Source organism: Xyrauchen texanus, chromosome 7 (genome assembly GCF_025860055.1).
Source record: "Xyrauchen texanus isolate HMW12.3.18 chromosome 7, RBS_HiC_50CHRs, whole genome shotgun sequence".
In the NCBI taxonomy this organism is placed as follows: Eukaryota; Metazoa; Chordata; class Actinopteri; order Cypriniformes; family Catostomidae; genus Xyrauchen; species Xyrauchen texanus.
Window position 1 is genome coordinate 12,243,997 of NC_068282.1, and position 25,679 is coordinate 12,269,675.

General features: G+C 38.0%; 2 protein-coding genes across 2 annotated transcripts; one reads left to right on the forward strand and one right to left on the reverse strand.

The window, feature by feature from the left end:
• Positions 1–2,056: 2,056 nt before the first annotated feature.
• LOC127646898 (2-epi-5-epi-valiolone synthase-like) lies at positions 2,057–10,579 on the forward strand. The gene is made up of 5 exons (XM_052130850.1): positions 2,057–2,389; positions 3,395–4,028; positions 4,114–4,350; positions 4,614–4,866; positions 10,246–10,579. The coding sequence occupies exons 1-5, from the start codon at positions 2,139–2,141 to the stop codon at positions 10,365–10,367; spliced, it is 1,497 nt and encodes a 498-aa protein (XP_051986810.1). The 5' UTR covers positions 2,057–2,138; the 3' UTR covers positions 10,368–10,579.
• Positions 10,580–11,284: 705 nt separating this feature from the next.
• Positions 11,285–24,404, reverse strand: LOC127646522 (microphthalmia-associated transcription factor-like). The gene is made up of 9 exons (XM_052130255.1): positions 24,271–24,404; positions 23,659–23,880; positions 21,577–21,666; positions 21,275–21,386; positions 19,891–19,983; positions 19,346–19,402; positions 19,023–19,098; positions 17,841–17,988; positions 11,285–14,405 (listed from the first exon to the last, which is right to left on the reverse strand). The coding sequence occupies exons 1-9, from the start codon at positions 24,301–24,303 to the stop codon at positions 14,010–14,012; spliced, it is 1,227 nt and encodes a 408-aa protein (XP_051986215.1). The 5' UTR covers positions 24,304–24,404; the 3' UTR covers positions 11,285–14,009.
• Between the last annotated feature and the right edge of the window lie 1,275 nt (positions 24,405–25,679).

Genomic DNA, 25,679 nt, shown 5'->3' on the forward strand with positions numbered 1-25,679 from the left:
GTAACACCTTCACAAATGTTTCTTTGAAGTTTAGAAATGTGTCAAGTCAATGAATTATTGCACAATATATTTCTTTACAATCATTATTTTCGATTGCTGATCAATAATTCTGGAAACCCTTCTTTTATCATTGTTATGTTAAGTTGTAGCTGTTTTCATGAGAAAGGGATGCGAACTCTCTCATGAACTCTAACATGCCCCTTACAGAAATCTGATTTCTGTATCTGAAATCTGTATATGGACAACGTGTATGGTTTTCACTTCTATATTTTTTTTTTAAAGTCACATACTTGTACAGTACATATCTACAACATATAATTCAAAATAGTGCAAAATTTGTAACATATATTTTCCCAAATTATAGTGGACTATCTATGAGTGTAGCTATATGTAGAAATATATTAATTGTAATTTTATAACTAGTATGTAAAAATATAGCCATACATCATATTTCTGTAAGGGGTCCCAATCATGCTAATATGCTTTTTACTGCTTTGTGAAAACAATAAATATTAAATAAATAAATATTTATTTAATTATTTACACCCATAAAGAAATCTGATAAAGGGCTGATATATATGATAACGTATATATATATATATATATATATATATATATATATATATATATATATATATATATATATATATATATGGAATTTCTTCGTTTGCCATATATATATCAGATAAATGTGTGTATTTGCTTAAAATAAGTCTAGCTATCTATCACCTCAACAAACAACAACAAAAAACTCAAAGAGCAAACACCAAAGTAGGCAAATTCCAAAGTTCACAGTATGTTGGATAACTTGACATTTTGGAATATGTGGTATGCAAAGGTCAAGAGGGTCTGCACTCATTTTTTTACATGCACATGGTTGCTTATCGAACATAAGCAAACCTTTTAAATCAGCTCCACTCCACTTTTCCTTAACTTCCTTATTTCTTTTTTAATCTTGATGCATTAATGATAATAAATAGGCAAATAATAATTATTTTTATGCGAAGGCTATGTGTGTTTGCAAAGGAAAGCATTATATAATGACTGGGGAAAAGAGGATAGGCAAACCTGTTAAGGCTGTTCTTTTTGCAAACTAAGCAATAATAGAAACATTGCACAACATCAGCATCATCCCAACTACATTGAGAGCGTGAGTCAGCATATTCTCCAAAACAGAGGTGCCCAAACTTTTCCTACAGAGGGTCAAAAATCAATCTGGGGTGAATTGCATGACGTGCATTGTTACTTAAACAGTTTTTTTTTTTATCATTCACATATTTCCAAATACTTTGGAAAAACAATGAACATTAATCAGAGATATGAAGTGGTTAACGTTCTGTAAAATTATGATTGTATCATTAAAAACGCTTTATTTAACAACAAGGCTATTTAACACATCCAGATATTATATTTCTTAATATTATTATTAACTACATTGTAGCATTTGATAATTTTTGCGCGTGAGCATGACACCGAACTGATTCAAAGTTCAGTTTCTATGCGACAAAGCACTTTCTCACGGCGCGCGAGTATCTGACACTGCTGACAGCGGATTTAATCGTGCAGCTTCTGGAATTACAGTTTGGTACAAAAACAAGTTTATTGATTTGATTTGTTTATCTGTATCTATTGGTTTACTAGTATAGAGACAGCTGCACTATAAAGTGAATAAAAGTGTGTGGGAATTTCCCACATTATGAACATGGAAATTGCGGGAATTATTAAAATGATGCGCAATAGCCGCAACCCCACCGAATTTCAGGCTCTTCAGACTGTTTTATATTCAAATATTAAAGTTGCCCTGGTTCCCCTCCTTTATAATATCATAATAACAAAAAACATTGCTCTGCAATCTGCTAAATGAATGCAATGAAAAGGAGCGTCAATAGCGCCCTCGAAATTGAACACGCTTGAAAGAACACGTGTCCATCGTTTAGCGCTCATGTAACATCTGTCTCATCATATTTCATAATTTACCAGCCACGGGGCGTTTCTTGCACGTGTGGTCACCAAACCACATATGGTGAACGTTATTGTTGTTTAAGTTCAAGTTCAGTGAAAGCTCATGGTTTTGAAGAGAGAGAATCTTTCATAATGTTTTTGCGGAAGCTCCTCCCTGATTCCTGCCGATACACTTCATGACAATATATAGCCTATTGACGCTCCAAATATGGAGTGACCTTGGGGAATTTTTTAAAGAGTTAGTACACGTGAAATTCGCCTGCCAAGCATTAGTTTGCTACCCAACCAAGGAGAGCTCGACGATGGAAAACGTGCAAAAACTCAACAAACAGGAGTTCAGTCTGGTGCAGGTGAAAGGGACCTGGAAGCGCAAAGCGGGGCAAAAAGTGAAGCAAGGATTAAAGGGGCGAGTTTCAGCTGCTAAACTGTGGGTATAAACCATCAAAAAGTACAGTAAAGCTTACATTATGTAATTTATGCCATGTCAAAAAAGTTTTCGTACTGTAGTAGACTATACTTTTTGAATACATTTTTTATATGAGAACATAACATGATTGCAATCAAGTGTTTAACTATTAAACAGGCAAGAGTAGAAAATAATTAGCAAAAAATCATTTTATGCCACTTTTTATATCATGTGGACTTAAGTGAAACATATCCAAAGGAATTTTTTATATATTTGATATATTTTTGATTTATTAGTTGTATCTCCCAAGATATGTTGCCATATTAAGGTCCAAAAAGTCAAAGTCATCAATATTTCAAAACATAATTTCTAACAAAGTTTCTGACTTCTCCTCTTATTTTAAAACATAGCATATGTGTGAGTGTATGTGTGTGTGCGTGTGTGTGTGTAACAAGACTAAGAAAAGTTTAGCATTAATGTTGCATGTATGACATGTGTAAGTGTTATAAATGTGTATGTGTAATATTGTGGATTAACAATTTTTCTTCCCTTAATCTGGCTACATATCTCAGGGGATATGCAAACTTCAAAATATACTAAATAACAGCATGAACAACATATGCCTTAATTTTCTTCTTTCACATCTATAGGCAATGTTCACAATTCATATTAGTAGTTTTATTTAATGTTTTTATTAATTATCACAAAGTCAACATGTCCTGCACCATGGGCAGCCATGTTGGTTTAGGTCAGTCTGATTTAATGATCACAGAAAATTTGAACCCAGTCATGTGACCCACATACTCAAAACAGACCCAACTATGATAAATTAGATTGGGTGATAAACTCTTTCTCATACCCCCTACAAGAAACTAAAGAGTATGTATCTTGTGGTGCATGTTGCCTGTTTTAGGGTTAAACTATTCTGTAATTTATTTTATTGTTAATATCTAATATTTATTTAGCTTTTTTACTTTTCCTCAAAAAAGGAGCAACAGAATGAGCTATGAGCTTTGTATGTTTCAGTTATGAAAGCACCTCCTCTAATGGCACCACCTGGACAGTGGTCAGCCCCATCACCTTCACATACACTGTTACTCAGACCAAAAGCCTTCTTGACTCCAGCAATGACATACTGCTTTTGGGCCACATCAGAGACACTCAACAGCTTGAAGCCATACAGTCCAGCAGCAAGCCCCTTAAACGCTTCATAGTCATGGATGAGGTTGTATACAAACTTTATGGTTCCCAGGTCACTAAATACCTCGAGGCACGAAACGTCCTGTACCGAATCCTGCCCCTGCCCACTACGGAGGAGAACAAGTGCATGGAAATGGCACTGAAGATCCTGGAAGAAGTCCATAGGTTTGGGATCGACAGACGCACAGAACCCATCATTGCCATCGGAGGTGGGGTGTGCCTTGACATTGTAGGTCTCGCAGCCTCCCTCTACAGAAGGCGCACACCCTACATCCGTGTTCCCACGACCCTTCTGTCCTACATTGATGCCAGCGTCGGGGCAAAGACAGGTGTGAACTTTGCAAACTGCAAGAATAAGCTTGGCACCTACATTGCACCTGTTGCTGCTTTCTTAGATAGGTCCTTTATACAAACCAATTCTAGGAGGCACATATCCAATGGGCTTGCAGAAATGCTTAAGGTAAATAAATGATCTCTTAGTTTTATTATTTGCTTTTTAGGCTGTATATTTTGTGAAAATTAACCTTTTATTCGTTTTCCTCTAGATGGCTCTCATGAAGCACAGGGGGCTGTTTGAACTTCTAGAAACTCAGGGCCAGTTCCTCTTAGACTCCAAGTTCCAGTCCTCTACAGTGCTAGAAGAAGACCATATTGACCCGGCTTCTGTATCTACACGTTTTGCTATAGAATCCATGTTAGAAGAATTAGCCCCAAACCTATGGGAGGATGATCTTGACAGACTGGTTGACTTTGGGCACCTGATCAGCCCTGAATTGGAGATGGTATCTAAAATTCACTTCCTTAACTGTACATTTGACTGTTTTCAAAAGGGTAGGGTGGATTATAAATTATATATTTTCATCCAGCTGATTGATCCGTTTTGCCTCAAGGCTTTTAATATTCTTCTCAGGGGTGAGCTACTATGTTTCGAAATGTAGATAGCCTGAAGAAATGCCTGGAACTGCATGTGAACATGCAAATTGCAGCAATTAGTGTATCAGAAACCCTTATTCAACCTTCTGGAATGTTCTCTTTCTCTTTTTAGAAAGTTCTACCTGCTCTTCTTCATGGTGAAGCAGTGAACATTGATATGGCCTACATGCTCTATGTGGCCCGTGAAATAGGGCTACTCACAGAGGAGGAGAAGTTCAGGATTATCTGTTGTATGCTAGGGCTGGAGCTGCCAGTGTGGCACCAAGATTGCTCCTTCGCTCTGGTGCAGAAATCTTTAAGTGACCGACTTCAACATTCTGGAGGGCTTGTTCGAATGCCCTTACCCACAGGCCTGGGAAGAGCAGGTAATTCAATAAATCTTTTTAGCAGTTCTAAGCTAAAGTTTTCCTGCAATTGTTACCCCTCTTCAACTCTGAGGACCTACCAGTAGGTCCAAAAGGGGGCACTATGTGGTGAAAAAAGTTGACACTGAAATGTATGACAGAAAAGTCTCCGAATACATAAGTCAGGCATACGTGGTATTGTTTGAAAGCGTAGAATCTGAACATTTGATAAATAACCATCACTTCTGCATTTATGTTACAAAAAATAACAAAATAAGGTTAGGGTTAGGGTTAGGGTTATAAATCAACACCACCTAGAGGTTATGTGGTAGAAATCTTAATATGAATATAAAAGTCTTTCAAATGGCACATAAATAGACAAATCATATATCAAATGAAAGCTGTCATTCTCAGGAATGCCACTGCACATTTTATTTTGTTGCCCTAATATCACAGTTCTAAAGATTTTCAAAAGTTTCACAAAGAGAAATATGATTTCTGTAAGACATCAAATACAAAAGTCTTTTTTTAAACTTAATATCTGCAGTTTTCCAAAACATATTGGCATTTTTTACTTGTCTGTGAGCTTGTTTGTGTTAATATTCCAGTGTTTTATCTTAGATTTCCAGAACAAAATATGCAGTCCAGCAGGAAAAGCATACTAAACAAATCATCAGAAATATAGGTTATCGACTATTGATGATACAATGTTAAAAAGATAAAAACCTAGATTGAGCTTTTTAGTCCACACAGAGGCCGAGATGTTCAATGATACAGTGGGGGTGATGCGTGATCTGAAAATTAGACTGAATGTCAATGGACATCTATAGGAGATAAAATGTGTTAAAGCACCACCTACATTTCAGACTGGCATTTTGTGATGGAAGGTGATAAGAGGAAAAAATATTTTTTCTAGTACTTGCTGCTATCTAGTGGAATAAATTAAGATTTTTTAAATAAGACTGGAGGAAGATGGAGTGAACAGAACCAGAATTACATACTTACAAAGATTATAATTTTTTATTTATTTAATATAGAGGTTCTATTAAATAGAGCTCTTTCTCTACCTAATCTAATGTATTCAAGTTGATTCAGTTATGTTAAGTAATAGTTTCACTTGAATAAAAACAGTTAATTTAGATGTTACAGCATGAAGTGCATTTTTTTAGGTTAACAGTTTTTTTTTCAGAGCATCTAGTCTTGGTCTAAACGGCATTGTTGATTTTGTCCCCCTTCTGTCGCTCTCTCAACGTTTTGTCGATTGAAGTGACACTAGGGGTCTTTCTTGAAGGCCTCGGTTACCTCTGAACTTGAGAAAAGGCCAATGCAAAATTGGCAGACAGAATTTGCATTTCCCTCCCCCAGACATACGGTATAAAAGGAGGGAATAGTGCATCTGTCCATTCAGATTTTTTCTTTGGAGCCGAGCGGTTGTGCAATCAGCGAGCTGAGATCACTTCTGTTCCACTAACCTCTGCGGAGCGTTTGCTGTTGGATTTATGGTGCGTATCAGTGGCTTTCATATTCTCTGCACACCAGTGCAGCCTTTGCCCCTGAGCGCTTCGTTAGCGCTTCTGAAAGAGTATATTTTCTCACAAAACAGTATAATTTCTCTCAAAGAGTACACACAGCAGACGTTGCATGTCCTTTTCAGGACGCGTCTTTTTAAAGATGCCCTTCCGCCTCTGTGTAGTTCCTGGATGCGGTCGATATCTCTCCGCTCCTGACGGTAATAGACGCAGCTTCGTGTGTCTGGGCCACGATCACACTGAGGCAGCGTTTGTGGATGGTTCTTTTTCTCACTGTGAGAACTTAATCATGGCAACGTTGCGGTCGTGGCTTTCCTTCCTGAAAAGGAACACCACTCAAGCCGCCCCCCCCGCATCGCTCCTTCTTCCCACGGGATTTTGGACAACCTAGCTGGCGATGGAGGTGATTTGCAGATGGCAGCGGGCTCTGTTTCACGGGTAATTCCCCACTAACCACCGCCCACCTAGCATGCTCATTGACTTCTGTCCGGGCTCGAGGTGAGAGCGGCACGCCTCATGGCCAGTCCGACTACTCCTTCGGATCCACCGAGCTGGATGACGAATTCGTTGCTGCATTGGAGAACGTCCCGGCTTCTGACGTGGGAGACTAGACTGGGCTGCTGCCTTCGGGTCGCCCTGCCCAGTCTGAGGCTGACGCCCAGATGGCCGACATGCTTGCCCGGGCCGCCGTGAGTATGGGGTTGGACTGGAACCCTCCATCCTCCCTGCAGCCCTCACGACTAGACTATTGGTTCCTCGGGTCCAGGCGGCGCTCACACCCATGCCCCCCCCCCTCCAAGTACCACCGGCGATGACTTTAGCCTGCAGTTTTCGGTGGTGAAGAAACAGACGGAGGCCATCTCCCACATCATGCCTCGCTGCCGTTCCAGCGCGAGCCGTGCTTCGTCTGTTCACCGAGGGAATCCTCCTGTGGCCTCTAGACGTCAGGCAGCTCCACCTCAACCTGGGCCCAGCTCTCAGCCACAGCGTCGAGCACCCCGCAGGAAGCGCACACTCCCGTCCTCGAGGACCCTGAAGGCTCCCAAGTGTTCCTGAGACAGACAACTCGGGGAACTAAATGTTTGCTCCGGAGCTGGTAAGCAGATCACTCCGTCCCCCCGGTAGAATGCCGGGAGGAGAATCTTCATTTAACTTTATCACTTTTACTGCGGTACCCTACATTCAGTTCGCCAGGCCCCCGCCCCCTTTCGTCGGTATCTGCTTCACCTCAGTGCATGGCGAAAATGGCAGCACCCTATCGCGACCCTTTAACTCAAAGACACAATAGAGCCTGTCCCTCCAGCTGAGATAAAGAAAGGTTACTACAGCCTGCGAGTGCTCAGCTGGGCTTTACACAAACTCCCGTTCAAGATGGAAGATGCAGAAACACATTCTAACATGCGTCTGGCATCAGGATTGGTTCGCAGTGGTAGACCTGAAGGACGCATACATTCACGTCTCTATCTTGCCTCGACATCGACCCTTCCTACAGTTTGCGTTTAATGGCCAGGCATATCAGTACAAAGTCCTCCCTTTTGGCCTGTCCCTGTCCCCTCGTGTCTTTATGAAGGTCGCAGAGGCAGCCCTTGCCCCGCTAAGGGAAGTGGGCATCTGCATATTCAACTACCTCGACGACTGGCTCAACCTAGCCCACTCTCGAGAAATACTGTGCGCCCACAGGAAACAGGTGCTGAGTTAGAGTTAGAGTCTCAATGACAGCGCGCCTCACCAATGAGCGCGTGCAGTCAGTGTTGAAATGCCTCCCCCTGTTCAAACTAGGCACTGCGGTTCCTCTAAAAAAATTCCAGATGCTCCTGGGGCATATGGCATCCTACGCGGTGGTCGCGCTGCTGGGTTTGGTGCATAAGAGACCGCTTCAGCACTGGCTTTAGACTCGATTCCCAAGATGGGCATGGCACCGCGGCACATACTGTGTGTTCATCAGCCCCTCCTGCCACCAGACTTTCAACCCCTGGACAGACCTCTGTTTTCTGTGGACAGGAGTCCTTTTACAGCAGGTGTCCCGATGCGTTGTGGTCACCACTGACGCCTCCCCCTCCTGACGGGGCCCCGGCTGGTTTGGCACATCAACTGCCTAGAGTTGCTGGCTGTATTCCTTGCCCTGGAGTTTGGTCCGGCAGATCCCCATGTCATCCTAAGACCTCGACCAGGCTACTTGCCCAAGGTTCCTATAACCCCCTTCAGGGTCCAGGTAGTGAATCTGCCGGGAGGAGGCAGACCCAGCCTTTTCATTGCTGTGTCCGGTGTGTCCTTTGTGTACCTTTGTGGACAGCATGAGCTTTAGATGTTCTGAGCAGCTCTTTGTGTGCTTTGGTGGACAGCGGAAAGGGAATGCTGTCTCCAAACAGAGGCTAGCCCACTGGGTCATCGACGCCATCAGACCCTGGCCATGCCCCCTGTCCCCTTGCGGGTTCGAGCACACTCGACGAGAAGTGTGGCGTCCTCGTGGGCACTGGCCAACGGCACCTCCCTAGCAGACATCTGCAGAACGGCAGGCTGGGCAACACCCAATACCTTTAAGAGATTCTACAATCTCAGGGTTGAGTCAGTTTTGTCCCGTATTCTCTCAGGTCCGAGCACGTAGAACTCGGTAATATGGAATGACTGACCGGGTGTTCCGCTTGCACATAGCGCCCTTTCCCTCCACTGAGGTGATCACGTGCGCTCTTTCTCCCAGGAGAGTCCATTAAACTCGCACTCCCTGGATGTAGCCCTCTGGTCTGCAAATTCAGTTTAGGAATTCCTGACCAGACCCACTACGGGTACTAACTACTCTTTACTGGAATAGGTGCTCCACAGGGTTTAGCCTGACGCTGTGTTTGTAGCAACTCCTCCCTCGCTAGGTAGGATCTACCACCGCACCACTTCCACATGTGGCCTGAAAACCCATGTGATGTATTCGCCACATTTAACCTCCCCCCAGCCTGGGCAGGATGTGGTCTCCCCCTGAAAGAATAGGAGTTGGAAAAGAATGCCTTCCCTGATGCGTGTTATAGCGTTAAATGGCCCCAGCCACTTTAACTCTATGCGAGAAACATAGAGAGAGAAAAGTCGCGGCTGGCGCAGCCTGCTCCCATGCTTGGCACGCCACTTTTTGACGTTTTTATGGGGTGTTGGGGAAGGGTACCTGCAGTCTGACGCAGCCTGCTGCTTTGGCACGCAACTGCTTTCCCACACCTGCATCAGCAGATCACGTACACAGCTCAGCAAATGACGTGATTGAATAGGGACCCCTAGTGTCGCTTCAATCAACACAACGATGATTGAGTGACAGAAGGGGAACGTCTAGGTTACTTTTGTAACCCCCATTCCCTGATAGAGGGAACGAGACGTTGTGTCCTCCTAGCTATGATGCTGTACCGAGCCACTGTAATGCCCGAAACTCATTCTCGGCTCCTCAGTGCAAAACCTGAATGGACAGACGCACGATTCCCTCCTTTTATACCTGTATGTCCGGCGGAGGGACATGCAAATTCTGTCTGCCAATTTCTCATTGGCCTTTTCTCAAGTTCAGAGGTAACCGAGGCCTTCAAGAACGACCCCTAGTGTTGCTTCAATCAACACATCGTCTTGTTCCCTCCATCAAGGATTGGGGGTTACAACAGTAACTGAGAGGTTTTTCTGTGTAAAATCTTTCTCAGTCTAGATATTCACATAAAAAGCTATTTTAAGTAGATCTACATATACTATACAAAGGTCTATACCTAAGGTTACTAAAAGAAATGATATGCTCCTTTTTACGATTTTAAAATATTGTTACAAGCTATACAGGGTGCTTGAAATAGCTAAGCACATTTGTAAGTCATGTGAGTTAAGAATAAATCATATTCTTTCCTGATTCCTCTCTTAGAAATCTTCAACGACATCAATGACAGCACTCTGTTCAGGGCATATGAGAAGTGGTGTGATGAGCTCAGAACTGGGTCACCTCGACGAAATCTTGTGCTACCAATGACCTGTTTATATGATTAACCACTGTGTACATGGGGGGCAATGTATGCTAGTGTATCATATCTTTTTCCATTTATACATTATGGGCATGCATAAAGTTTTATGCAGTTAAGACAATTGTTTTTCATAACTGTAAATGCCATTTTGTAAATGGATGTGAATAGAAGAAGGTTGACATGAAATGTGAAGATCTTTCTTTATGGTTTCTTTCCCACCATTTCATATTCAATAAAGGGACATTTCTGATAATCATAAATCAGTTATTTTTTAAGTATGCCTTGTGTTTTATGTCATGCATGCAGGTTTATAATTAACAGTCTGTATTATAAAGAGAAAGGTGTAATATGTCACAGAGCAACATTGTTTTAATAGCTTTTATATTGAACACAACAAGTACCACAAACATGTGGTTGAAATATGACACACCATTGTCTTGGTTCAATCATCCTGTCTTTAGAACCTATAAAATAAGAAACGACAGCGATTGCAATGTTTTAAAAAATATAATGTACTTAATGAAGGTTTCTCAGCCATTCTTGATCTTACATAGTAATTAGAATTTAATTTCAAGTGTCAACACTACAAAACATCATCTTTAGGAACACTATACCTTATTAGTAGTATATAAAATATACAATATATTATATCTAATATATAATTTATCTAAGCTAGTATACCTAATGTAAAAATTATACATTTAGCTAATAACAAAATTAATTTAAAAAATAATAAAAACAATGAAAACTACAGGGTTTGGGTAAAATCAATTGATATAAATGGTAACTTTTTGAGAAACCTTAATGAATTGTCTCATATACAAAACTTAACATTTGTATTACCTTATTTACCTAAAAAATTGAAGAAGACTTTACAATGAGCTGATAAAAGGCATAATATAGAATAATAATATATAATATAGAATTGTACTTCAATAATTGTTTAGCCACTCATTTATCAGTAAAGATTTGTTTGTATACTCATACTGATCATTGTGAAAAAATTATAATGGGGAAATGTCCAACACCATTTAAGAGATAATTGTGGTAGACCATACAATCAACTAAGAAACAGTGACCTTGATTAGTGAACTACCAATAAAGAAATGTAAAAAGATAATCCTGTTCACCGTCCTTAATATTCCTAGAAATGTAACGGATCAACAGCAGTTACTATTACTATTACTATAATAAATAACTGTATAGACTGTTTGGATTACTTAATGATTTTGTTTTTAAAACCAAATCTCCATAATTTTGTGGGGTAGAATAGAGTACAATTTTTATTTGTTGCAAGGGCTGTTCCAATTTTATAATGTACATAATCTAGTCTGTCTTATGCTTTTATGCACTCAACCAAGTGTATCATTCATGTTAGAGGACAAATCTTCCATTTGTCACCACTGCAGGTATCTAAGAAACCTCTATTTGGAATTTGTGTGCCAAATTCCCTGCAAAATACAAAAGTGACACAGTAGACAAGTTAAAAACTACAGTGATCATATGCATATCCAAGGATCAAATGGTAGTGTGGGGACACCTGGATATCCCAAGAGAGAAATCCAACTTTTTATATGAGGTAATTCCCAAAAACTCCTCAGTCTCTAATGGTAAGGAAGTATATGTGAAAGCAATAAACAGACTTCACCCATAGCCAATGAATGTAATCAACATGACAAGTTTCTCAAACACTTGATGTCTGAAATTCTGTCAATTTGTCAAAACAATTGTGATTGGTGCTTTTCTGTTGTTTTTAAAAGAGCCCACCCCTCAATGTAAGTCTATAGTATTTTTTAACCTGTTTTAGAGTATGTCAGGTGAATTCCACAGCTCTCCTCAACATGCCACACAATTTGAGGTATCATTCATGTCCATAGAAGAAACGGTGGGGGATATGGGTTACGTGCCAACATTTAATACTTAGAGTTAAAGGTTTGTTAAAAATCACATACTTTAAGTATGAGTAAGCACCACTAATAATTTGTATGTCCTAAATTAGACCTAATTAAACCTAATAGGCCTCTGTTAATTTTTCTGGATGTCAATAGAAAATTGGTCTCAAGGTTACGTAAAAGTGAACTGAATTGGGCACACTTAGACACGAGTTACTGGTTACTCCGCTCCAAAATGTTAAGGTTGTACATTTCCATATCTTGTGGACAATAGCAAGGTCCTCTAAGGACTTTGGTAGTGCTTTGGTAAAATAGTATGACTTTTAAAGATAACATTCCTAACACTCAGTGTTGTATATACTTCTACAGATAAGGCACAAAAATAGGGTTAATCAAGGGCAGTTGTTGGAGGCCACAATTTGACAGTCAGCTTACATAATTAATGTTCAGTGTAAGGTTCATATCAGCAATACAATTACAAATGTGCTCTTAAAACACAGTATACTTTGAAATCTAATGGTTCCATGCTGGAATTCCACTTTAGCTGTCTGGCAATTCTTCATATTGTTTTCAAAGTTATCCTTCATAAAATCAACACACCGTTAAAACCACAGTCATTCTAATCTAGTACACTCAGGGGTGTCAAACTCGGTTCCTGAGGGCCACAGTCCAGCAGAGTTTAGCTCCAACCCTAATTAAACACCTGAAGCAGTTAATCAAGGTCTTCAGGAGTGCTTGAAGATTACAAGGTGGTATTTTGGAGCAGGGATGGAACTAAATTCTGCAGGGCCGGAACTGAGTTTGACACCCATGACTCAGATGATACACAAAAAACTATATACACTAAATATTCTAAAAAAATAATACTGTATATATAAATACTGCACTTAATTGTGGTCTTCATGTTACACATCATTTGGATTAAAAGGAAACCACCTTGTGTTCACACCACAACTGAATGTAACGATCCATATGATGTCATTTTCCAATACACTGCAAAAAAAACAAAATTGTTTTATTGTCCAGTAAAAATATGTAAATATCATGAAAACAAGATACATTTGAGAAGAAAAACTGCATATGATATAAAACAAGACTTGTTTTCAGCAAACACTCAATTAGCATTTTATTACGAAAACTAGAGTCCAAATAAAGTGCAAGACGTGGTCCATCGCCTAAAGGTTTGACGTGTTGTGTATTCTGAGATACTATTCTGCTAACTATAATTGAATAGAGCAGTTATCTGTGTTACCGTATACAGAAATATTCAAACCAGCCTGTCTGACACCAACAATCATGCTACGGTCGAAATCACATCCAAATCATTTTTGTCCCCATTCTGATGGTTGATGTGAACATTAATTGAAGCTCCTAATCTGCATGATTTTTTTGCATTGCTCTGCTGCCACACGATTGGCTGATTAGATAATTCCATGAATAAGTAGGTGTACAGGTGTTCCTAATAAAGTGCTCAGTGAGAGTATATACAGAATCTTGAATTGCGTTTATTTTTATTCACTTGGCAAACAGTTTTTTCTAGTTTTAAGCATAAAGCTCACAAAAAATAACCTTAATTAATGTCTTGAAAACAAGTCTTATTATCTTACACAACTTTACTTCTTAAGTAAATGTATCTTGTTTAAAGGATGTTTAGATATATTTACTGGAAAACTACTGAACTAGTGTAGACTCCACATTCTCAGGTAACACTTCATTATACAAAAAAAGAAACAAATAATCATCTAATTTAGGTTCCCCCCAGTTTCTTTGCAATGCTAACAGCCATTCTCATGTTCATCCATACTGCTTCTACTGCTATTGTTGGATGGAATAGGAGACCCAGAGGACAGCAGGGGGTCAATGGTGCCCACTGGAGACAGAGTGTTGTCCATAAGCATGTCCTCCATGTTGCTGGAGACCTTGGTGGCGCTGTCATAGACCCCAGGTTCCTCCTCCTCTGTGGGGCTATCATTGTAGCTGATGGTGCCATTATTGAGGTCCAGAGTGGTGGGCCGAGAGATGTCAGGGCTGGGGAGGTGGGGGTATAGATCAGAGATGCAGTCCCCCATACTGGGCTCTTGTTTGATCGCTCGTGCAATCAGTTCGGAGGAATAAAGTGTGGCCGAGGAAACAACGGCGAGTCCATGAGCACGGGCTTGCATCTCAAGCTCCTAGATGACAAAAAGTACAAACACATAAACAAATACACACATTTTAGCATAACATCGACCATCAAGTTTCAGTGTTTATCACAGTCAAATAATTTTTTTTACTGTGGAATCCATTGTTTCTATTCAATATCTTGTTTGCAGTGAATATTTGTAACAAATATTGGGACTTGGTTTGAATAGACCTTTACATTTTTTTAAATGTAAAAAATACTGGTCACCAGTATTGTGTAGATTACTTCTGAAATGTAATCTGGTACTAATTACAAATGGCACAACTAAAATGTATGTAGTAATCTTTCGGATACATTTTTTAGGTGATCAGATTACTTTTGGAGTACTTTTAGATTACATATTGTATGAAAGATTACATATTTGATGAAAATCAAATTTTCTATGTATTAAAGAAATAGTTCACTCAAAAAAGAAAATTCTCATAATTTGCTCACCCTCATTCTATCTCAGACGTGTATAACTTTCTTTCTTCAGAAGATTTTCAGAAGAATATCTCAGTTCTGTAGGTCCATACAATGCAAGTGAATGGTGACCAAAACTTTGAAGTACCAGAAATCACATAAAGGCAGCATAAAAGTAATCCATAAAATTACAACGTTTTAATCCATGTCTTTTGAAGCGATCTAATCGTTTTTGGGAGAACAGACCAAAATGTAACTCCTTTTTCACTGTATATCTTGCCATTGCAGTCTCTATACACGATTCATGATTTCAGGCTCGATTACACTTCCAAGTCAAGGATGCATGCGCAAAGCGCTAGATGGAGATAGGAAGCACAGTCAGGTTTGAAATCATAATTGCCAAGAGGACTGCAGATATCAAGATTTATAGTGAAAATGGACTTATATTTTGGTCTGTTCTCAACCCAAACCGATTAGATCGCTTCAAAATATTTTTTATTATACCACTAGAGTATTAGGGCTGAAACAATTCATTTTTTTTGTCGAATAGTCATTTGATCTCATTTAAAGTTACATGAGATCACATAAATCTCTAATGATGATGCACAAGAGCAGCACTGCAGTTCACGCCTGACTGAGGAGAGGAAAAATTACACAGCTCACGGTCCAGATGCACTCTAAACTTTTCAAACAGCTACAGGTGATGTAGATCACAAAGTATGAGGAAATTATAAAGCAAAAATACAAAATATGTAAATACAGAAGCACTCTCATTGTGGAATAAGTGGAGCCGGAGCTACTGTTGCTCCGCTAAAGCAAAACTTGCAGGTCGAGCGTCTTTAAAGGAAACACCCCAGCGTTACATCTTTAATGCAGTTACACTGGTGGCCAAAAGTTTGGAATAATGCACAGACTTTGCTGTTTTGGAAGGACATTGGTACTGTAATTCACTAAAGTGGCATTCAACTGATCACAAAGTAGAGTCAGGACAATACTGATGTAAAAACAGCACCATCACTATTTGAAAAAAGTAATTTTTGATCATATCTAGACAGGCCACATTTCCAGCAATCATCACTCCAACAACTTATCCTTGAATAATCATGCTATTTTGCTAATTTGGTACTAGAAAATCACCTGCCATTATATCAAACACAGTTGAAAGCTATTTGGTTTGTTAAATGAAGCTTAACATTGCCTTTTGTGTTTGTTCTTGAGTTGCCACAGCATGCAAAAGACTGGCATGTTTTAAGGTCAATATTAGGTCATAAATGCCAAAAAAGAAAACGTATCAGTCAATCATTGTTTTGAGGAAGGAAGGCTATGCAGCAGCTAGATTATAACGTGATTTCTTGTGACTTATTGAATCATAATATATGTCACTGTGCATTTTTTATCGTGAAGACGATACTTCCAATACGCAGCTTTATTAATAAGAGAGAGTTGGGGTTTTTTTTCAGTTAAAGATGGATTGAAATGAACAGAAAGGTGAGAGAGGGAAGTCTTCGTCCCATTATACATGGCAACAAAATACGTTTTTGATTTGTTTTTGTTTTGGCTTGTTTCCAATCTATATATCTAAAATGCCTTTAAAACAATGTACATTTACTTTAGCAGCTATACTGCAGAAGAAATTTTTTTTATCTGAGAATGTTGAATATAAAATTAAAAATAGAAATATTTTAAAATATCTAAAAATCCTTTAAATATACACTTATATTTAAGATACATTCTCTTAAATCAAGTCTATATATCTTACCTGCTGCTTCTCAAGTAAATGTATCTTGTTTTAAGGATTTTTAGACCATTTTGATTGGAAAACAAGACTCAAGATTTTTTTACAGTGAATTTATTTACTGAATTAAACTTAATAAAAATTATTTTTTTCCCTTTAATTCATTGAATGTCATTTAGAGATATTTCTAAAAGATGATTTTGTCCTCTTTATTGTTAGTAAGCATGTTTAATACAACTATTTGTGTCAGAGCACAAGCTGAATAATCAGTTAAGAGCTAATGATTAATCGTTGCAATAATTGCAGAATAGTTGAATAATCATTCTAATAATCATTAGATTAATGACTTTCAAAATAATTGATAGTTGCAGCCCTATTATGGATTACTTTAATGGTGCTGTTATTTGCTTTTTGGAGATTCAAAGTTTTGGTCCCCATTCATGTGTATTGTATGGACCTACAGAGCTAGATTCTTCTAAAAATCTTCATAAGTGGTTGTTAAGTGGTGTCTTGCAACTTTTCAGCAGAGAATTGACAGAGTTTCCTATGATCTTAAAAATCTTTGATCTAAAGGTTTATGCTTAAATGCTTATGCTTTGGACTGGATAGTGAAGGAAAAGGAGCCAACATGTGCCCAACATACATGGGAAATTCTTCAGTACTATTTCATACAGTAAGCATCCTATACTTTAATGACTTCCTCATTAAATTGGTTAATCTCGACAAAGTGTGACTACTCTGATGAAGCAAAAGTATAAATGCTTTGATTTTTGATTAGTTTAATATTTGTAACATTTTTGGTCACCACACAATTCCCATACTTCCTTTTCTGTTATTTCATATTTTTGATGATTTGAATATTACTCTATAAAATGTGGAAAAATAAAAATAATTAAGGAGTACATGAGTCCAAACTTTGTGTATGCAGTGTGTATGTGTGTGTGTGTGTGTGTGTGTGTGTGTGTGTGTGTGTGTGTGTGTGTGTGTGTAAACAGTGGGGCCACTGTGAATCAAATGCCATGTTTTAAAATGAGGGAAATTCCCCATAATCAATTACTCAAGTGTAACTTTCCAATTTCATGCAGTCAAAGCACTGAGCATACTTTATAAGCTTTCAAAGCAATTTTACGGTCAGTGTTTTGACATTAAACTTCAAAACAGCAATTATTTTCCAAAGGACATGTTGAAACATGCTTGACCACAAAAATCTGATCATGTGACTTGTTGCCAGCACCTTATAATCAATCACAATCTGTATTGTGAGCTGTTGTTTCTAATGCTGTGTACCTGAATCCGAAGCAGTAGATGTCTGTTTGCATGCTCTAGTCTCTTGTGCCTGTTCTCCAGCTCTTTTGCTTTCAGCTGCTCTTTCTGCAGTTTCCTAATATAATCAACGGAAGCCTTCAAAATGGTCCCCTTGTTCCACCTCATGTCCCTGCCAAACGAAGATCCAAAAAGATTACACTTCCATTAGGCATCTGTGTTTAATCAATACATTTACACATATGACATGTGTAAATATTGGTACACATATACAGTACTATTACCACAAAATGTCTTTTGACACTGAACCACACTTAAATTGCATTATATTCCATTAGGTAACAAAATGTCAAACCGAATGGCATTTGAAAACAAATTACGATATACAATTTCTTCAGAAATAACCTCACATTTCTTAGCCATTTTTGCAATTACATTAAACCAAACTTGTCTCAAGGTCATTTTTAGTGGATGTTAAGCCAGTGAGCCACAAGCCCCGAACATTGGATGTCTCCAAAAGAAGACTTAATCTACTGCTTTTTTACTTACTTTATAATTTGAAAGCAAAACCAACCTATTTTTAAAAATGTTTTGCAGTTAAAAGTGTATTTATGCTATCTTTCTTGTGAACAAATCATAAACACTTTTGTTATCTTATGCAATGGCATTATTACACTTTTAAGTTTAGCTTAATGACACTGTGTAAATGAATATGTGAATACAAATATATGTAGATTGTAAATTAAAGTTATGTCATTATTACTAAAGACTTCATATAGCTATATATCCTGTAAGTTTATATAAAAAGTTAATTTAAAATCCCAGTAATATTTTACAATAAGGTTAACAAACATAATTTGTTTACATTAGTTAACAACATTAGTTAACATGAACTAACAAAGAACAATACTTATAAATCATTCACTCATTTAATGCTAATTTCAGCATATACTAATACTAATACATATTTAAAATGTAAAGTTTTATACGTTAACATTAGTTAATACACTATGAACTAACATGAACTACAATAGTATTCTATAATTAACATTAACAAAGATGAATAAATAATGTAAACACTATATAGTTAATTGTTTGTTCATGTTACCTAATGCGTTAACTAATGCATTAATGGAACTAATGGAACCTTGTTGTAAAGAGTTACCAAAATCTCTTTCTAAACCTTGAAAGCACTGTGAAACTTACGGGTCATTAGACTTGGGAATTAATGTCCCCAGCTCCTTAATTCTATCATTTATATTAAACCGTCGTCTTCGTTCAACTGGAAGGATGGAAAAGAGAATAAAGATATTGTTAGATGAGAATGTTATATAAAGCTCCCTCTTTTAATTCTTAAAAGGTCTCCAATAAACAGCATTTAACACAGTTCCATAGACTATTGTCATACAAGTGACACTTTGTTTCTACCAATATATAAATAAATAATTAAGATTATATGACAGACATTTCAGCAAATATTTAAAATATATTTTCATGTAAACAATACTAAATGTGACGATTAGACTCACTTAGGTTATGGTTGTCTTTCTTTTGTCTCTCTTTTGCCATTGCTCTGACCTCTGCCTCTGCAACACATAATCATATTATCTGTTGAAGCAGTCCATAACTGCAATTATCAGAGACAACTTCACACTTTGAACATCAAAGCTACTTCAGTATTTTAATACAGAGTTCATATTTAAGTTCTACAGTATAAACTCTAGTGTGAAAATGCATTCTACTTTGTTTCTCTGCACTGGAAATTCTTAAAACATATGTAAAAATGTTTTTTGTGTATTTAGGTGTTAATGCAGGATATTCTACACTCAAGTGTCCATATTGTGTGCATTTTCTTGATCAATTACACAGAGACAATTTTTTACACATTCCAACAATGTATTTGTGAAATATTTTGTTCTTTACGCTAATGTAAATGTAATTTAAAATGTTAAACTTGTTAAAATTGCTGTAATGTGTTCCAGGTCTAAATAAACTGTATAATCACATTCACTTCAAATACAGTCAAATCTCATTATACATGCTTATTTAAAAGGCAGAGCAAAGGGAAACATACCTACTGGAAAGCCTTCCTGCCTTTGATAAGAGTCAAATTGTCCACATGGTCCAGGTGTGTCCATAATGTGCATCATGCCAGGTGATGGGGTAACTATTTAATACAATATATCATTGATATTGTGCATTCGTAACTGCACACAATATGGATACCTTTTACTGATTAGCTTGGCGAGCTTTCAAATGGTAACTTAAAGGAATATTCTGGGCTCAATACAAGTTAAGCTGAAACGACAGCATTGGTGGCATAATGTTGATTACCACAAAAATGTATTTTAACTCGTTTCTTCTTTTATTAAAAAACAGCAAAAAATCGAGGATAAAGTGAGGAACTTACAATGGATGTGAATGGGGCCAATTTAGGACGGCTTACAAGCATAAATGTGAAGCTTATAATTTTATTAAGATTATGATTCAACTTTATTGTCATTGTGCAGAGTACAAGTACAGAGCAAATGAAAAGCAGTTGTTTTTGCATATCCCAACTAAACTGGGGTCAGAGCGCAGGGTCAGCTATGAAACAGCGCCCCTGGAGCAGATAGGGTCAAGGGCCTTGCTCAAGGGCCCAACAGTGGTATCTTGGTGGTGTTGGGGCTTGAACCCCCGACCTTTCGGTCAGTAACCCAGAGCCTTAACCGCTCAGCCGTTTTTACAGTCATTTAGTGTTTACAGTGTTATGTCGTCATGGCAACAAAGCTGTTAAAATGGATATAATTTTACATAGAAAAGGTTTGTAAGCCATTTTATCACACAAAAAATCATGTTTCATGATTGCATATTGTTTATGTCTTGTGGCTACTTTTGAAACAGTGAGTATTTTAACGTTTATGGACTAGCCCCACTCACATCTGTTGTAAATTCCTTCATCGTAATCACCTCACTGTAACCTAGATTAAGTTATTTAAGGCCATTTTTAAAGAAATGTTCACCAAAGAAATGACTACCTCTCCATGATTTTGCTGCTAACCTATTTAACTTTCTTCTGTGGAACACTAAAGGAAGAATTTGAGAAATATTCACATATTTTTGACATATAATGAAAGTGAATGGGGTGACTCTGGGCTGTGATATTATTTGAAACCCTAGTCGCCATATTTGCTTTGGAAGCTGCAAACGGTTGTTGATCAAAGATTTAAGAAGACTTCATATAGTGCTTATGTAATTTCGACTACTTGGTTTCATAGTGTTATTTGTCCTTTTTGTCACCATTTAATTTCATTACATAGCAAAAAGCTGTGTGAAGTTTTTTCCTTTTTTTTCCTTTAGTGTTCCATGGAAGAAGGAAAATCATGGAATGAGATTAGGGTAGAAATAATAACAGAATTTTGTTTATTGAGTAAACTATTCCTTCTATTAAATTTATAGATATAAGAATGTGAGTATACCGGATAATTCCCTTTTGACAGCTAGATTAGATGGGCAGTTGCTAATGGAAACCCCCGATGGAGGAAGAGCGTGATTGCTGTACATGTCCAACAAGTTTCCAGAGAGTGGAATCTGAAAGATGATGAACCACAACCAAAAAGATTCAGGATTTCAGTGAAATATGTGCTGAATTTTAAGGTGAAATGGATCTGTAAAACAATTAGCATCTTTTTCTTAAATTATACTGTGCTATATATGATATACTGTATATAATTGTAGAATGTGCTATAATGTTTAGCAGTAAAGCTTTTAGGGCTATTACCGTCATTGGAAGTCCTGCATCCATGAAGCCAAGAATGTCATCATTATAGCTCGATTCCAAACTTATAATGTCTTCGATTACATCGTCCATCTGTATTTATGTAAAACAAGAGCACATTGTGTTTAAATCTGTGTATTGACTGTTTCACCCAAAAATGAAAATTCTGTCATCATTTACTCACTACTCTAATTGTTTCAAACCTGTAAGATTTTCTTTCTTCCTTGGAACACAAAAGGAGATGTTTGGCATCTTCGTCTGTGATCCACACAAGAGAAAAATCAGACGGATTTGGAGTTAAAGTGTGAGTGTGAGTTAAAGATGACAGACTTTCAATTAAAGGTGAACTTTCCCTTTAAGAATTGATCATATTAAGATTATTAAGCAGTTGTAATATATTGTAAAAGTCATTACATGATTTGTCATTACTTGGCTTATGAGAAATGCTAAATTACTTCATGATAGAGAATGCTGAAGAGCTGATATGATAATGGTATGCCATTTTTTAAAACGTGAACTCAAAATAATTATCGAGAAAAGACTCTGTGAGCAGTTAATATGCCATGTACATACATCTTTCTCACACCTGTGTGTGTGTGTGTGTGTGTGTGTGTGTGTGTTTTGTTTTTTTCCAGGTTACACCTTAGTTGAATTGAAAACATTACAGCATACTGTCACGAACCCCGCTCCTCTGCCCCATCCCCGCTTCGTCGCACACACACTCACTCCTCAAGCTCGCACGCTCGTTCCGCCCCCCTCGAGCTCGCACGCTCATTCCAACCCCCTCGAGCTCACGCTCGTTTTGCTCCCTCGAGCTTCCACGATCGTTTTGCTCCTACGAGCTCTCATGCTCGTAGCAGGTCTCCCTCCTCGGGCTCACATGCCCGCTCCCAATGGCCAGAACATTATGACCACCTGCACTCGTCTCTATCACCCCTTTATTAGTTTCACCTGCACTCGTCTCATCACCTTTCATTGTTTACACCTGCACCTTCCCCTATAAATACCACAGCACATCCGTTTCACAGGGGTTGGTTATTGTATTTAGTTTCCCGTGTCTTTGCCCCCGCTAGTCTCGTCTAGTTTTGATCTCCTCTTGAACTCCTCTTGACTACCCCCTTAGCTTGCCAGCTCCTCATTCCTACTCCCTTTGTTAGTTTACCCGCCTCTCGATCCTGTTTACCCCGGCTTTGACCCTCGCTCCCCTCGACTACTCTCCCGGATTTGCCCCCTTTACTCTCTGTGATTCCCCGGCTTTTGACCCTACGCTTCCCTCGACAACTCTTCACTGGATTTGCCCGTTTGTACTTTTGCCTGCTTTTATTGTTAACAATAAAAGCAGTTTTTGACTTACATTGTGACTGTCTCATCTTGTGTGTGTGTGTCCGGGTTACACATACATTCACAGCATTTCAAATGTTGAACTGTGGCATTATCAATCATTACAGACAAAGACAGGAACTCAGAGTGAGACACCTGTAAAGTATTCGGTTTGGTTTAACAGGCTTCAACATGCATTTCAGTAGTTAAACTTGACATTGGACTCTGTAGGTAAAATACTTAAGAATGGAGTTACTGGTGTCTGATACACAAGTGGAATGATTATTGTGTATAATTCAGGACTTGACTAGTATTCACAATCACATATGTAATATTCTATATACAGTTTATTGTAATTGCACTTGAATTTCACAGCCAGTGATCATCATGCATTTTCGTTGTATGATCAAGAGTAGATTTTCCGTTTTTATAATAGCTCCTTTTGTTTTTCAAAAGACAAAAATCATTTATAAACAGGTATGGAGCGACATGATTATCAGATAATCTGCGTTAGGCGTGACTCAATTGAACTGACTAAATTTAGCCATGTGAATGGATACCTACACTAATCATGCAACTTATCCTGGAAGCTGCATTCAAAATCCATTTGGCTCATACATCTACAGCATGGACATGACGATGGGCATGAATAGGCATTTGTCATTCTCATTCTGTATCCTTGGAAAAAGTATGCTGTGTTGGAATCCTGTCACTGTCCCTGTCACACAATTTCATTATCTGAAAATGCTTTGGCTTCGTATCTACCTCTTTCTCACAGTTGAGGGTGAGAAGGGCCATAGGGCTATGGGGAGCACTGGTTCCTGGTCCAGGTGGCATGCCGTGCTCTGGTGGCTGGCTGGAACCAGGCCCTGTGCTGGCCTGTTGGCTTAGCTTGGCTCCCAGTGAACTGGACAGGTAATGCTTCACCTGCTGCCTCTGGCTCTGCTGAAGGTGGTACTTAGCAGGGTTCTCCAGGTGGGACTGCAACTGAACAAGAAGGAGGTGGTGCCAATATAGTCAAGCAGACATTTATACACATACTAATGCCACATGCTGTGGCACATATGCTATCGGCGCATGCTTTTGTCTGGATAGACTGCATAGATAATAGACTATTTTATTAAAAAGAAAATTGACGTACTTTTGGCTTATGATATAGAGATAGACCCCTTTCCAAATGTGTTGCATACAGGAAATCAAGTGTCACATGCTTTCTTCATATAAATATTTCATTAATGCTATAAAAGGCAACACATTAGTCACTTCAGGATAAAAAAAGTAATTGCTAGAAAATAAAATCAATCAACGTTACAATACACTAAAACCTAATATTATATATAACAGCAAAAATAATTAATAAACAGAATCTTGTCTCACCTGGTAGTGACTGTACTCAAGCATTTCCAACATGTTAAAAAAAGACTAATTACTTGTTAACTACTGTAAATATTCCCTTTATGGATTCAGTTTGTAATGTGCAAGAACTGACCAGTCGTCTTGGCCAGATGAAGATATCAATGCCAAAGAAAATAGAGAAAGCATATTTAAGGGATGGGAGGGTAACTTGCTCTTCTCATATTATTTTTCTACCAAAACTATGAATTTATGCCTTTATAGAGTTCATTTGACGTCACCATTCCAATTTTACAAAAGGCTCTTTGAATTGATGGGTTACTAGTGTCTAAACTGAAACTGGCTTACGGCTAACTAACGTTTCATCTTTAGTTCCACTCAAACTGCATAAAACTTTGTTTGTTCTCAGCATCCGGCATACAATCACTACCACTGTTAGTCTAAAAACAAGACAGTTTAAGATGGAGTTGTCTCTGAAATGTTAAAGGGGAAAAGATAAGTAAGAGAATTCAGTGGCCTGATGGGACACTGGCAATTGTATTCTTAATAAAAGTTGCACAATTATGCACATGCATATACGCACAAACAAATCCACATGCACAATAAATATCTGGTCGAACCTGTTGATAATTAGGACTTATAAAACCACAAGTAAAAGCAGAGGTTTCTGTTGTCTACAAACAAAGACCTGTGGAAAGCATTGTTTGTTATGACAACAATAAGTTAATCCTCAACGGATCACTCTAAATAACAAAACCACTTCTCGATGTACATTAGTAGATTATTTTGTATTGGTACATTATTTTTCCTTTAATGGATAGTTCACCCAAAAATGAAAGTTCTCTCATTATTTAATCACCCTCATGCCATCCCAGACATGTATGACTTTCTTCCTTCTGCAGAACACAAACAAAGACATTTAGAAAATATTTCAGCTCTGTAGGTCCTTTCAATGCAAATTAATTATGGACAGAACTTTGAAGCTCCAAAAAACACATAAAGGCAGCATAAAAATGAATCCTTCATTTAATATGTCTTCTGAAGCAATGCAATCACTAGATCAATGTTTAAGTCCTTTTTACTAGGACTTATATCTTCACTTTCACTTTCAGAATGTGAAAGTGAAAGTGGAGATTTATGGTAAAAAAGACTTAAATATTGATCTGTATCTCAACCACACCTATCATATCACTTCTAAAGATATATATATTAAACCACTGTAGTTGTATAGATTAATTATAAGCTACCTTTATGTGCTTTTTGGAGCCTCAAATGTCTGGCCACCATTCATTTGCATTGTATGGACCTACAAGCTGAAATATTCTTCTAAAAATCTTTGTTTGTGTTCTGCAGAAGAAAGAAAGTCATATAAATCTAGGATGGAATAATGGTGAGCAAATGATGAGAGAATATTCATTTCTGGGTGAACTGTC